The sequence below is a fragment of the Miniopterus schreibersii genome, assembly GCF_964146895.1.
Source record: "Miniopterus schreibersii genome assembly, chromosome: 4".
In the NCBI taxonomy this organism is placed as follows: domain Eukaryota; kingdom Metazoa; phylum Chordata; class Mammalia; order Chiroptera; family Miniopteridae; genus Miniopterus; species Miniopterus schreibersii.
In genome coordinates, this window is record NC_138105.1 from 73,275,962 (window position 1) to 73,290,203 (window position 14,242).

The window sequence follows — 14,242 nt, forward strand, 5'->3', positions numbered from 1 at the left end:
CCGGCCGTGGCGGGAACCTGAGCAGCCGCTGCCCTCAGCCTTTCCGCAGCCTCGCTAAGATACCTTTACAGGACCCTCCCCTCCACTCCTGTTTTGGACATTGCCTCGCTCCACCGCCCTCAAAGGAAGCCCCTCATTCCCGGCAGAAGCAATAATGGGGGTCCAGTTGCACCCGGGTGGCATAACCATGTGCAATACACACAAGCGCAAGCGCGCGCTCACGCCGTACACCCTGGGGGCACTGCACAGTTGCAAAATGGATTGCGTTTGCTTCCTCTTCCAGTAAGTCACCGCGTCCGACCCCCACCCACCGAGTCTCTGCTTGGGCGAACACCTGGTGCTCGGAATATCCAGGGGGAAGGGATGTGGTGGTCGGCGGCTGGCGGGGACGCGAGGTCAAGGGGTCCCTCGCCAGAATTTCAGGCCTCTGAGGGCAGGTCGCCCACCCGCCCGGCGAGGTTGGAGGCGACAGGAATGCCCACCACCCCTGCCGGGGCCTGCCCCTTCCCCTTTAATTTCCTTTTTTTCCGGTGCTTTATAGAAAGGGCTTGGCCGGGCGGCCGGCTGGACTGCAGCTGTCTCTTCCAGGCTCCTGAAGCTCTCCTCCCAGTTGCTGCCTGCCTGCAAAACCTGCCCACAACACCCCCCAGACCCTGGGCTAGGGTCAACCAGCACTTATTAAACACCCTTTCAATGCTCCCAGGCTGCTTCTAGCAGGAGAAGCAGGAGCCCCTGGCTCTGGGCTTGTTAACGTTTAACCAGTTGGAAAAGCCCTTCCTTTCACCTTTCACCTTAGAGTCCCCCAGGTCCAGTCGCCAAGCCTTATCTCCTGCCCTGCCCTGCCCTACCCTGCCCAGAGCCAGGCACGAGGCCACGTGGCTGGGCCTCTGAGGGTTGTAGGGGCAGAAGAGCAGTGCCCTCTGCCCCTGAGGCTCCAATGCCCTCCTTTCTCAGGAAAGGGCCTTAGGAAAAGGCACCCTCTCTCTAGATGACATCTGAAGAAGCACCCTGGGGAGGGGGGGGGTGCTTAGAAATCTTGCAACACCTAAAAAGATACCAAGGTCCTGGGAAAGCCAGCACAGTCCTCCAGGGCTCTGGGACTCTGGGTCTCCCAGGGAGGGTCTGGCTAAATAGGAGGTGGGGAAGGTTTTAACAGGTACAGAGAGAGTAAGAAGGACTAGGGTTAGACTTGAGCTAGGACTTTCCATGTGTCTAACTAGAGTGGACTTCTGCCCTGTAAGCCTTGCTGAGGGAGGGCGACCTGAGTGGTTAGAGAGGACCCTTTGATTCTGGGGCTTCCTGGGAATGTGGGGGTGCTGACTGGTTATTTGAGGTGAGGACAAGGGTCCTAGGTCCCTGGCCTGGATCTTCCAGGATCCGTGCTGGGGAAATGGGAGTTTCAGAAAGGGAGGCTTAGAAGGGAGAGAAGTTTCAGAGTCAGAGTGGGGCTGGGGAAGGAAGAAGGGAGGGAAAAGGTTTGAGAGAGACATGTCTGGGGCAGGATTGGAGACTAGGGTTAGAAGGTCCGCAGCAGATCCCAGACCCTCAAGGAGGTCCAACCCCTGGCGGCTCCCCTGCCCCCTCCCAGTAGTTCTGCTGACCCTCCACCCCCCTGGGGCCCGCCTGCAAGGGAGGGGGGACGACTCCAGGTCCAGATCCACCCCCCTGACCCCTGCCCGCGGCCCCGCGGTGACATTTGACCTTGTGGCTGCTGCGGAGGGTAGGACAAAGAGGCCTGGGCCCATCTGCCATGGGGGCACCCGTGGGAACGGCCAGACCCCGCTCTGGGAGGCCTGGGAACCAGCCCCCGCCCCCTCCTCCAGCTCGAACTCCTTCCCCACCCTCCAGCAGGTGACCTTTTGCCCCCTTCCCCTATGGGCTGCCAGGTGGGACTGGGGGCTAAGGTCATTCTTGGACTCTTGGGAGGGGGGAGAAGGACAAGAGGGGTTAAGGTCTGCTCCTCTGCCCATAGCACAGGCAACATTGCCCGCTCAGTTTCCCTGCTGTCTTCTAAGTCTGCCTCAGTCCAAAGAGAGTGCTCAGGGGTCCAAAGGTCACCAGCCCCAGAGCTCCCCAAGGCGTCTGTAGCTCAGGAGCACCAGGTGGAGGCCAGGTCACTGACTGACCCTTCAGGCTGGTCTTGCCCTCCCAAGACGCAACCACCCAGCACACATGCACAGGTGAGGCCTGAGAACCGGCCCCAGCACCAGGCTGAGAACGGAAACCTTGCTAATCCCCAGTTTGGGTTTCAGCTACCGCCCAGGAGGGGACAGCTGGCCACTAATCCCGGTGGGCTGGGTGGAGCCCAGCCCTCCTTTTGCAACCCCGCCAAACCCAGTTGGAAGGGCAGGGAAGTGTGGCCTATACAAATGACACGCTAATCAGATGCCTGTTACTAACCTGGCTCTTAACACCTCCCACAGCTCCCTAGCCTGATGGTGAAAGCTGGAATTTAGTCTCACGGGGGCCATCCAGATCCTCTAGGTCCCAATGTGCTTCGTATTCACCATCAGCACACACTCTGAGTTTCTCGGTGCCTGCAGTATAGACCCCTGCGTTTCTGCTTTCAGGTTTTGAAGCTCATTACCTTAGCTCCGCATTCTTTGCATGCAAGTTCCAAAGCCGTATCTGATTCCTTCTCCCCCCACCTGCACCCAGAGCACTACGCCCTTCCAGCAAACATTCCACGCCCTGAACCATGGGGACCCTAGTCATCCTGGGATTTGGGCATCTTCCTCTTGCGAGCATCTGCCAGGCCAAACCCAGCATCTCCCAAGGGGGTGGGCAGAGGAAGGTGTGCCCTGCTCCCCCCATACACACACCTTGTTCCCCTCCCTGGCTTCTAGAGACAGGTGAGAGTTGGAATTTCAGCTCTGGCTATGTAACCTCATTAACTCCTGAATCCCCCCAACCAGCCCTGGGGACCCTGTCCCCACAGTCCATGCTGCCTCTGTTGACCCCTTTCACATGCCCCATGGTGCCAGGCGAAAGACACCAAATCTTTTTCAAGTGCTGGCCAACAATCCATCAGGACCCAGACACCCAAGTGTATTCACGCAAGTATATTAGCCTTGTCATAGCAAGCCAAACACGCCTCAACATGCAAAGCCATACCACATGACATTGCTCCAGGACAGTTTATGACATGGCCTGCCACCACTGTCTGGTACATTTAGACATGGCCAGGTACAGGGCCTACAGAAAGGTCTCCCCTGACTGGGAAGGTGGGCCAGGTGGCATGGACTTCCCCAGGACCCTTGTGGTGGCTTCTAGCACAGCCAGCTCCTCTGCCTGTCTGGCCTCCATTAGTGTCACTTGCTGTTCCAGCTTTCTCCGTTGCTCTTCCTGCTTCCGTTGGGCTCCTCGGAAAGCCAGAACCAGGGCTCTGGAAGGGTGAGAGGGCTGAGCCAGGATATAGTCTCCCAACCCACCCAAGACAGGAGCGATGTATTTCCTGATTGTGTCTTCCTGGGATCCCCATGTCACTCAGCAGAAACTGACACATCAGGCACCAGTGGAGATGTAGGATGGATTGAACTTACAGCCCACCTTATAAGAGGAAAAGTGAAGCCCAGAATGAGCCAGGAATGCTTCTAAGGTCACCAAGGGAGGGGGACCTACCTGTGAGCCTTACATAAATCGCTGTTCAGTTTGGCACTCTGAGCACGTCTAACTCTCCCCTTCTGAGCCACCTGTTCCAGCTCCTCCCGAAGAAACTGCAGCTGCTCCCACAGGCCCAGGGCCCTGGTGCAGGAGTGGGGAGAGAAGGGTGCTCACAGCCATAGCCAATCCTGTCTTCCTTCTACCTTTCCACCTGCCCACAGTGTTTCCACGGGAGCATACCTGTACACAGGTGCACACCCCACCTGCCGCTGCTGTACACAACATCCCCATGGGTTCTCACATATGAAACCATGACCACCCTCTCAGGCCAAATATCCCCCAACCCAGGACCCAGGCACACACCGGGTGAGTGATGCCGACAGTTCCTGAGCTAGCTCCTCTGGATCCTGCACTTTTCCCACCTGGCCTCCATCGATGCCCCTGCTGCCTCCAGGTATAGCAGGACCCTGAAGGAAGCAGATGGGAGGGAAGTTACATTGGCCTAGGCCAAGTGTGTGCTCAACTTAAGCTGGATGTTGATGTCTAGACTGTGGCAGCCATAGTCCTTGCCCTCACAGAGCTCCCAGTCTCGTGAGATGCCCTTGTACGGGTAAAATTACTCCCTAACAAGGGAAATAAATAACAGGTGATCTCATCTGAAGGCAGTTCAGGAAGGCTTCCTGAAGGAGATGATGTCTAAACTCAGACCTGCAGGAGCTCAAGGACTTGACAAAGAAGGAAGTGAACCATGTTCCTAGCAGGGACAGAGCAGATACGTGGCTTAAAGGTGGAAGAGATGATTCAAAAGAGGATTCTGTAAGCTACTGAAGGCTTTAAGCAGAGGGCAGACATGCCTGACAGAAAGGGGCAAAAAGGAAGGATTCAGGGAGGGAGCTAGAACCAAAATTTAGGAAGAGATGAATCATGGGCTGGGGCTAAAGGAGTGGAGAGGGAGGAATATAAATAGGTTTGGGGGATGTGAAGGAGGAGATACTGGTTTGAGTGGAAGATAGTATACTCCTGGGACTTACTGGGCTCAATACATTCAAAAAAAGAAACCCCAAAGTACAAAGTGTGAACTTTAACCTGCAGCTTACCATTCAACTAATTTCTTTGTGCAGAAATGGAAACTGAGGCTTGGCCAGAGACATTTAGCCAGTAGTGTAATGCTATCCCTACTAGTCCAGGCATGGCTGCTCACCTGGGACCATGCCTCCTCATCTCCACTGCTCCTGCCACTACTGCCACCACCACTGCTGTTGGCCCCACAAGTCTGGAGCTGTGCCCGCTCCCACCGCAGCTGCTCCAGCAGGAGCATGTGGACTGGGCTTTGGGCTCGGAGAGCAGCCTCCTGCAGCTCCAGACCCCGCTTCTCCCGCCGCACCAGCTGTAGCCTCAGCATCAGGTCCTCCAGTGTCTCCTAAGAAACCAAGGAGAGGGCAAAGAATCTATGCCTCTAGGGTCAAATTCTGGGGAAACTGAGGCCTCAAGAGGGCTAGTCAAGCAAGAACTCAAACCCTCACCATGATCTTGTGTGGTAAGAAATATCATCCTCCCATAAAAACTACAGCTGTAGAAATGGCAGTTCAGAGACTGCAAGTATTTTAGACAAGGTCAACTAACAGCTCAGTGGAAGAGTCCAGAACCTTAGGTCTTTCATGCCAGGCTATAAAACTCAGATTGTGTCCCCTGCCCCATTTCTTTTCCACAAAAATGCATTTTAGAAAGCCAGATTCAAAGTCTTATGAGAAACTGAATTCCAAAGGACAAACTATTCATCCCTCAAAACCCCAGCCCCAATTCTCCTCCCTCCAGGAAGCCTGCCTCTAGCCCAGCAGAACTTTCCCTTGCTACTTGGGTACCTAATCACATCCCTCAGCCTCACCAAAGGGCTTTGTCCCACCAGGAAAGATTGACATAGTGACCACCCCCCACGTGTACCCGTGTGGCCTCCAGGTCCTGCTGAATCTGCATCTTCTCCAGCCGGGGCAGGGCTGGGCCAGGTTGAGTCCCCAGAATGGCCTGCACCAGGGCTTCTGCATGGGGCACAGTGGGCATGGGTGCCAAGGTGGCACTAGGCTCTGGGAGAATCTTCACCAGAGCACGGCGCTCCTGGAGACGCTGGACATAGCCCCGGAGCTGGATAGCCACCTCCTGTAGTGTGGGCCTATCCACACTGCTGCCCTCAGGGCTATAGAAAACAGAAGAGGGGCCTGTGTCAACACTGGCAGGCATGGTTGTGCTAACTTCATGCCAATCCTGGTCTTTCATCTTACTGTCCATGATGGATCTTATGCCATCTATGGTGGGCACTGTTATAGTAACATGGTGAGCACTAAAATGTAAACCCCAGTGGGTACCATTATCCATTAAGACAATATAGTGAACACCATCACATCAACGGGCACCATTGCTCACGCCAACATGTTGAACACCATCACACCATGTGATGGGCATCATCACTCAGCTTGCCATCCTATTTGGTGGCATCATGCCAACCTTATTAAGCACTGTCATGCCAGTTATAATCAGTGGGCACCATCACCTATCTTCATGCCAACCCTGGTGGGTCCTATATCAACCTCAATGGCTGTCAACTACCATGACAAATTTATTGAGTAGCAACCAGCCAATTCCAGCCAGGTCTCCACAGGGGTTGGCTCTGGGAGGCCCATTCTCCAATCAGGACCCCATTTACTGGCCTGTCCAGTTTCAAGGATACCCAGGAGTACCTTGGCTGGGGATCCCACAGTGTCTCTCCATCCATGACAGCCTCCTCTTGAGCTAGCAGCCTCTGAGCCTCCTTCTCAGCTGCCTCCAGGTCATTCTTGGGCACTTCTGCTCCTGAGTCTGCTTCCCGGAGAGTGAGCAGGACCCCGTACACTTCCTCACAATGCTCACTGTGGGACAATAGTTCTGAGTGCTCCAGAACACCTAGCCCCATCTTTCCATGTAAGTGATGTTTTCACTTGCTCCTGGGTCTATCACTTCTCCCTGACCCCCACCCCCAGAGAGCATACGAACCGCTTTGGCATACTTGGACTAAAATTGCATTCCATGGTGGGGGAAAGTGCTTTCCTGTAGGGGCCCTGCCTCTCCTTGCGGATCAGGGCCATCTTCTAAATGCACCCATTCTCTTCCCAGTCATTGTGGGTGGGATGCACTCACCTGTATTGCAAGGCCAGACGTAGTGCTGTGGCCTCAGCCTCCCACTGGCCCAGCTGCATGCTGAGACCCTCACACCGGCCCTTGTATCCCTGGAGCACAGCCAACAGCAGACGGTTAAAGCATTTGAGCTTCTCGATGCTCCTGCCTCAGAAGGTGAGGAAGAAGGAAAGTGAGAGGCCTCTCAGGGCAGTCAGGACCTGGCAGACTTCCACCCTCACCCCCACTTCAGCTCCAGACTCTTGGGTTTATATTCTAGCAGAGGAGGTGCCAGTGCCTTTAAGAGCTCAGCATCTCTGTCTCTTACCCCTGGAGCTGCTCCAGCTGAGCTTCCATGATGTGTATCTCAGGGGCAAGGGGCTGGTTGGGGAGAGGCCCAGGGACCTGGGCACTGGAATCACTCTGGAGGCGCTGGAGCAAGGGGTGAGACAGGGAGAAGGGGTCCTGCCAGCAAAAGGGGACTTGATTCACCCAGATTGTCCACAAGAGCCCAATACCATGGGTTTAGGCTTTTCCAACCCCAGAAGCTGTTGGATCACATGGCCAGGATTTGGGTTTCACTGCCTCAAACCCTAAAGATCTCAAATTAGTGGTTTTGAGCTTCCCAGACTCACCTGAGTGGTCCAGGGTTCCCCAGCAGCCCCAGAACTGCTGGAACTGCTGCCCAAGCCACCCACTTGGCTGTGGGAGGGAGGTGGCAAGGACTCCAGCCTCAGCAGGGAAGCCTGCAGCTCCTGAACCTGGCAGCGGGGTGGGAATGGGGGAATGTCAGGCCTGGGAGCTCCAAATGCCCACCCACCCTCCCTAAGACCTATTCTTGGGGCAGTGGCAAGAGCCCCAGCTGGAAGCAGGAGCCCCAGATACTCACTGCACCAAATCTCTCACTATATAACCTTCAGCAAGTTACTCAGCCACTCAAGACTTCTCTTTCTTTAGATATACAGATAGCCAACAGAACATGGAAAGTGCTCAACATCACTAGTCATCAGAGAAATGCATATCAAAACCACAATGAGATATGACCTCACACCTGTTAGGATGCTTATTATCAAAAAAACAAGAAATGCCCTGGCCAGTGTGGCTCAGTTGGTTGGGTGTTGTCTCATGCACCAAAAGCTTCCTGGTTCGATTCCTGATCAAGGCATATGCCCAGGTTACAGGCAGGATCCCTGGCGGGGGGCATGCAGGAGGCAGTCGATCAATGTTCCTCTCTCACATCAATGTTTCTCTCTCTCCCTCTCTGTTCCTCTCTCTCTTAAATCAATAAAAACATATATATTTTTTAATAGACAAGAAATAACAAGTGTTGATGAGGACATGGAGAAAAGGGAACCCTCGTGCACTATTGGGATTATAAATAGTATGGAAGTTCCTCGAAAAAATTAAGAATTGCCTGGCTAATGTGACTCAGTTAGTTAAAGTTGTCCCGTGCACTAGGAGGTCACTGAAGGGAGCTAAAACTCATGGGGTTAAAGTTAATTGTGTCTTGTAAATACATAGTGTGCTTTGTTTGCTTCCTATCTCATGTTGCCCCTTACAATTATCTTTAGCTGCCACTTTATCCAAAGGAAACAAAAACACTAATTCAAAAAGATATTTGCACCCCTATGTACAAGAGCCAAGACATGGAAGCAACCTATGTGTCCCTCAGTGGGTGAATGGATGAAGAAAATGTGCTACATATACACAATGAAATATTACTCAGCCTTAAAAAGGAATGAAACCTTGCCACTTGCAACCACATGGATGGACCCTAACAGCCTTATGCTAAGTAAGATAAATCAGATAGAGAGAGACAACTACTGTATGACCTCACTTATATGTGGAATCTGAAAACAAAACACTGAACTCATAGATACAGAGAACAGACTGGAGGTTGTCAGGGGTGAGGAGTGGGGGTGACATTAAAAATAAATAGGCCCTGACCGAGTCACTCATTTGGTTAGAGAGTCCTCCTGATATCCAAGTTTGCGGGTTTGATCCTTGGTCAGGGCATCAGGGCGTTTTCAAGAATCAACCAATGAATGCATAAATAGGTGGAACAACAAACCAGTGTTTCTCTCTCTCTCTGTCATCAATGAATAAATATTTCAAAAATAAAATAAATAAAAATAGATAAACTTTTTTCCCACCTGGGAAATGAGCCCCACTCTGTAGGGGAATGGGCCCCACCCCTTGCTCTGACCTCCTGCAGTCCCAGTTTTGCCAGCTGTAGATTATGCCTGCTCCCCATGACTGCTGTCAGGCACGTGGCTTTAATCCACATGCTGGGGAGGCCTCTAGCCTTCACCCCAAACCTGCCAGCTCCACCTTCAACATCACCCATAATTTGCTCACTTCTCACAACCTCCACAACTTCCACCATCTGGTGTCTGGACCAGTGCCTCCTCCTGAATCTCCAGGATTTCACCCTCGCTCTCCACTGCTGTTCCTCCCACTGCAGCCAAGGGGGTGCCCATGAACACCTGCATCAGGTGGCCACCCTCCCCTGCTCAGAACCCCCCGTGGTTCCCACTTCACTCAGACCAAAAGCTCAAATCCTTCCTACAGCCCACAAAGCTCTGCAGGAACTGCCCTATCACCTCCCTGCCCTCACCTCCTCCCACTCACCTCCACACTGGTCTTCTCACTATTCCTCAGACCCGCCAATCGCACTCCAACCTCAGGGCCTTTGCATATGCTATTCCGCTATTCCCTCTGCCTGGAATTGTCTTTGCATGGCTCCTCCCTCACCTCCATGTGGTCTTATTCAAGTGTCACCTCCTATGTGATCGCCTTAATGAAGATTGCAAAGGACCTGCATCTTTGGGGGCTCAGCAGTCAATGCTGCATAAAAGTTTTTCGAATGAACAAATGATTGAACATCTCCTATTCCAGGCTGCCTCCTTTCTCAGACATTGAGCCCTGGGAAGCAGGAATGCCCCACTCACCTCTCTCTGCAGCATTTCCTTCTCTGCCTGGATGGCCTCCAGGGAGGCCTGCATGTGGATTAGCTCATCCTCACGGCTGCCCAGGGCCAAACGCAGCCAGGCATTCCTCTCTGCCAGGTGGGCCGCCTCCCGCTGGCAGCGGCCTGCCCCCTCCTGCTCCAGCCAGGGCCTTGGCTCCCCCTGGATTCTGCCCTCCACCTCCACTGACCCAGGACAGCTTGGGGGCTGGCAGCGCCAGGCAGCTGCCGCAGCCTCCAGTGAGCTCAGAACATGCTGGAGAGTCTGAAACACGTCAGGGGCCTCAGGTCCAGAGAGGACAATCTCCTCTTCCCATGGGGCTGCCTTTGGGGCATGGTGAGCTTCTTCTGCAGGCTCATGGGGCCCATCGAGGGCTGGGGCCGGTCCCCTGCTGGAGTCCCCATTAGCCTCTTTGTCAGTTCTGCAAAGAAACGAGCGATGGAAGTGTCTAAAAATGAGGATGTCTGGGGTGGCTGGCACACAGGGGCTGTGTGTCAAGACTGAGACTGCCCCCGCCCAGCGTGGCTCAGAGGTTGAGCATCGACCCGGTTTGATTCCCGGTCAGGGCACATGCCCGGGTTGTGGGCTCGGTCCCCAGTTAGGGGTGTGTGCAGGAGGCAACTGATCAATGACTCTCTTATCATTGATGTTTCTCTCTCTCTCTCTCTCTCTCTCTCTCTCCCTCTTATTTCCTTTCTCTCTGAAAGCAATAAAAATATATTTTTTTAAAAACTGGGACTGCATCACCCTGGCTTGTTTGGCTCAGTGGTTAGAGAGTAAGCCCTCAGACTGGAGGGTCCTGGGTTCGATTCTAGCCAAGGGCACGTACCTCGGTTGCAGGCTCTGTCCCCGCCCCGGTTGGCACAGGAGACAACCAATCAGTTGATATCTCTCTCTCTCTCTCCCCCTTCCTCTCTCTGAAAGGCTACGGAAAAAATATCCTCGGGTGAGGGGAAAAAAAAGCACTGAGACTACATCATGCAGGGCCTTAAAAATCAGGCTGAGGCAGGCAATGGGAAGCCATGGTGTGTGTGTGAGCGGGGGGGTGGGGGGGACACAGGCAGAGCTATGGGTGGGAAAGAGCTGGAGTGGGGGACACAGATCAAGCAGGCCTTACCTGCTCTTCAGGCCTTGCCCACTTTCCTCTGCCTCAGGGCCCAGCAGCTCAGGCTTGCAGCTTTCCTGAGATGGCGCAGGGCCTAGCTCAGAGCTTCCGCTGGCTGCCTCAGCCTCCTCTGAACTCTCTGCCACAGGGTCCAGCTCACCCTGCAAATGACCACCAGGGTTCAGCTCTGAGCAAGGCAGGGCTGGGCCCTGGGGTCCTGCTGAGCTGTCTGTGTCAGGGACCGGGGACACTTACAGGTGGAGCATGCCTCCCTCGCCGGCTTCGGGGCCGTGTGGCCCGGGCACTCATTGTTGTCCAGAAATCAGTGTCCTCTGAATCCCTCCCTTTGTCCCCTCCTAAAACCACAGCCTGACCTCAGCTCTTGCCTTTGTTGTCCTGGTAAATAACAGCTTCAGTTTCGTCTTCTGTGAAATGGGCATTGATTTTCCCCCTCCAGAAGGGGTCTTAAGTCACCAATGTTGATTTGGCACATTTAAATGCCTCTGTTGACAGACAGCTCACTACCTACCAAGATTGACCTGATCTCCCCCTTCTCTTCTGCCTCCATTATTTTTTACTGTCTTGGTGTTCCCCTCCCTCCCCTATCTGGACCTAAAATGAGCACTTCAAGAGTCCTCTCTCCTCCCCAGTGCCCTCCCTAACCAGAGGACCCGATCCTCGGGTTGGGTCCCTTCAGCCCACTCTACTTCTCTGTTCCTCCGGAGCACTTTGGTCAGAGGCCTGATTCCCTGGATACTTTTGGGGTCACTCTGGCCACTGCCCACTCAGGCTGGCCTGGGAGAGGCCGGGAAACAGGAAGCCCCCTCCCCTGGTCATATGACTTGTTATTGTGCAGTTTCCTTCTCAAGGACAACGCCTTCCTCAGTCCCAGCAGGGGATATGTGTCCAGCTCCTGAGATGCCTGTCCCTCCTCACCTCAGACTCTAATGCCACAGCTTTTCCATTTCTGAGCCTCAATTTCCTTATCTGTAAGTGGGGGATAAATATAGCATTTACCTACAGTGCCCTGGAGTTTTAACAAAAAATTTGCACATGGCCAGGTACCGTCGGGGAATTGAATCACACCACATGTTCCTTGCTCTATATTATGAGCCCTGTTTCTGCTTTCTCTGCCAGCTGCTGTTTCTCCTACATAAATGCTGAATTCCTCAGAGCCTACATGGTCCTTACGTCCTGCCCATTTTCCCTGCATCCGCCTCTAATGAGCTTTCTTCTGTTTACTCATAATTACAGCAAGCCTCTTTTGTCCCACCTTGATGCCAGTCCAGCCCCCTCTCTGGGCTCCTTAGCCCCCCACCCCTATCCACTCCCTTCCCCATCCAGGCACCAGATACAGAGATCTGATTATTCGTGTTCCTTGCTCACACCCTCCGTGGCTCCCCAATGCCCTTGGGAAACATTTCAAGCCCTTCAACCTGGCCTTCAAAGTTCTTAAAAAGTATACCTGCTGCTTGCACCCATGTATAACTCCATGCTATAGCCATGATGGCCCCCTCCATGAACAGCTGAAGGTTCTCAATTCTCTCACACCCCCAGGCCTTTGGTCAGGCTGTAACCTCTGCCTGAAACACCCTGTCCTTCCTTCTGCACTTGGATTAACTGTGCAGAGACTGGAGTAGGCTGAATCTTCCTGGTCCCACTGACAGACCCTAGGAGGCTGAATCTTCCTGCTTATGGAGAAAAATTGTACTTCTCTGACTTGGGGGTACCCAGGGAAATTGAAATCCTCACTCTTAAGCCTTGCTCCAGCCATATGAGCCTGGGAGAGGCTCAGCCACTCCAAGGCTCTTCCAAGCCTCCAGACCTTTGTCCAAGCCTTCTGCCTGGATCGCCTTTCTTCCTCTTGTTCTTCCAGCATATTCTCCACTCTTCAAGGCTTAGTCTACACAGCTCCTCCTGGCTTCTCATTAAACCAGAGCCTGGCTGATGTGGGCAGGCTTAACTGACTCTTAGAAATAAAGAAACTGAGACTTAGAGTGTGTGTTTTTTCATTAAACTTTGTTTTAATGGTTCTCAAAATTCTGTGGCAGATTTTTGGTCAAGTTGTTTCCATTAAAGAGTACTGGTTTTAAAAACTAATAACCGGCCCAGCCGGGCGTGGCTCAGCGGTTGAGCATCGACCTAGGATCCAGGAGATCGGGGTTCGATTCCTGGTCAGGGCACATGCCCGGTTTGCGGGCTCGATCAATGACTCTCTCATCGTTGGTGTTTCTATCTCTCTCTCTCTCTCCCTCTCCTTTCCTCTCTCTGAAATCAATAAAGATATATTTAAAACAAACAAACAAAAAACAAAACAAAACAAAAACTAATAACATAGCCCTGGCATATGTGGCTCAGTGGTTAGAGCATCAGGCCTTGTACCAAAGGGTCTCTGGTTTGATTACTGGTCAAGGGTACGTACCTGGGTTGCAGGTTTGATCCCAGGCCCTGGTGGGGGCATGTGCAGGGGACAACCAATGGATGTGTCTCTTTCACATAAATTTTTTTTTCTCTCTCTCTCCTCCCCACCATTCTACTCTCTCTAAAAATCAATAGAAAAATTATTCTCATTTGAGGATTAACAACAAAAAAAACCTTAAATGACCAATTAAGACAGATAGTTCTGAGACAGTTTTTCCACCATTAGGGTGGGAGGTATTGGGGATAATATTCATTGAGCCTTCTGAGCTTTCTGGGTAGACTTGGTGACTTTACCAGCTCCAGCTGCCTTTTTGTTGTTCCGCTTATTGATACATTCATTGGTTGATCTTTGTATGTACCTTGATGGGGGATGGAACCCACAACCTTGGCAAAATGAGACAACTCTCTAACAACTGAGCTATCCCTCCAGGGCTTTTGTCCACTGCTTTTTTTTTTTTTTTTTTTTAATATATCTTTATTTCAGAGAGAGGAAGGGAGAGAGAGAAACATCAGTGATGAAAGGGTAGTCATTGATCGGCTGCCTCCTGCACGTCCCCGACTGGGGATCGAGCCCCAACCTGGGCAAGTGCCCTGACTGGGAATCGAACCGCGATCTTGTTGCTCAACCGCTAAGCCACGAGGGCTAGGCTAGTTCTTTTGTTTTGTTTTTAATTTTTATTGAACTTACTGGGGTGACATTGGTTAATAAAATTATATAGGTTTCAGGTGTACAGTTCTATAATACATCATCTGTATATTGTATTGTGTGTTCACCACCTCAAGTCAAGTCTTCTTAGTATTTTTTATTTTTACAAATACATATAAAATAAGAATTCAGTAATTGGGAGGGGCCTTGGGCCTGAACCACGCCCACCTCAGTCCGCAAAAACCCGCCCCTCACAAATCAGCCGCACCTTTTCTAAATCCCGTCCAATCCGGTCCCACTCAGCCTTTCACATTGCAAACTAGGCCTTCTCCATCCCTCTGAGCCAGGTCCATC

The 14,242-nt window shown here is 52.6% G+C and overlaps 1 protein-coding gene across 1 annotated transcript; it reads right to left on the reverse strand.

Annotated features, from left to right (window-relative positions):
* Positions 1–3,047: 3,047 nt before the first annotated feature.
* USHBP1 (USH1 protein network component harmonin binding protein 1) lies at positions 3,048–14,169 on the reverse strand. The gene is made up of 13 exons (XM_081136102.1): positions 14,157–14,169; positions 11,077–11,177; positions 10,834–10,982; positions 9,699–10,137; positions 7,383–7,508; positions 7,076–7,212; positions 6,772–6,912; positions 6,336–6,503; positions 5,545–5,794; positions 4,805–5,023; positions 3,967–4,070; positions 3,622–3,744; positions 3,048–3,385 (listed from the first exon to the last, which is right to left on the reverse strand). The coding sequence occupies exons 2-13, from the start codon at positions 11,128–11,130 to the stop codon at positions 3,196–3,198; spliced, it is 2,100 nt and encodes a 699-aa protein (XP_080992228.1). The 5' UTR covers positions 11,131–11,177; positions 14,157–14,169; the 3' UTR covers positions 3,048–3,195.
* Between the last annotated feature and the right edge of the window lie 73 nt (positions 14,170–14,242).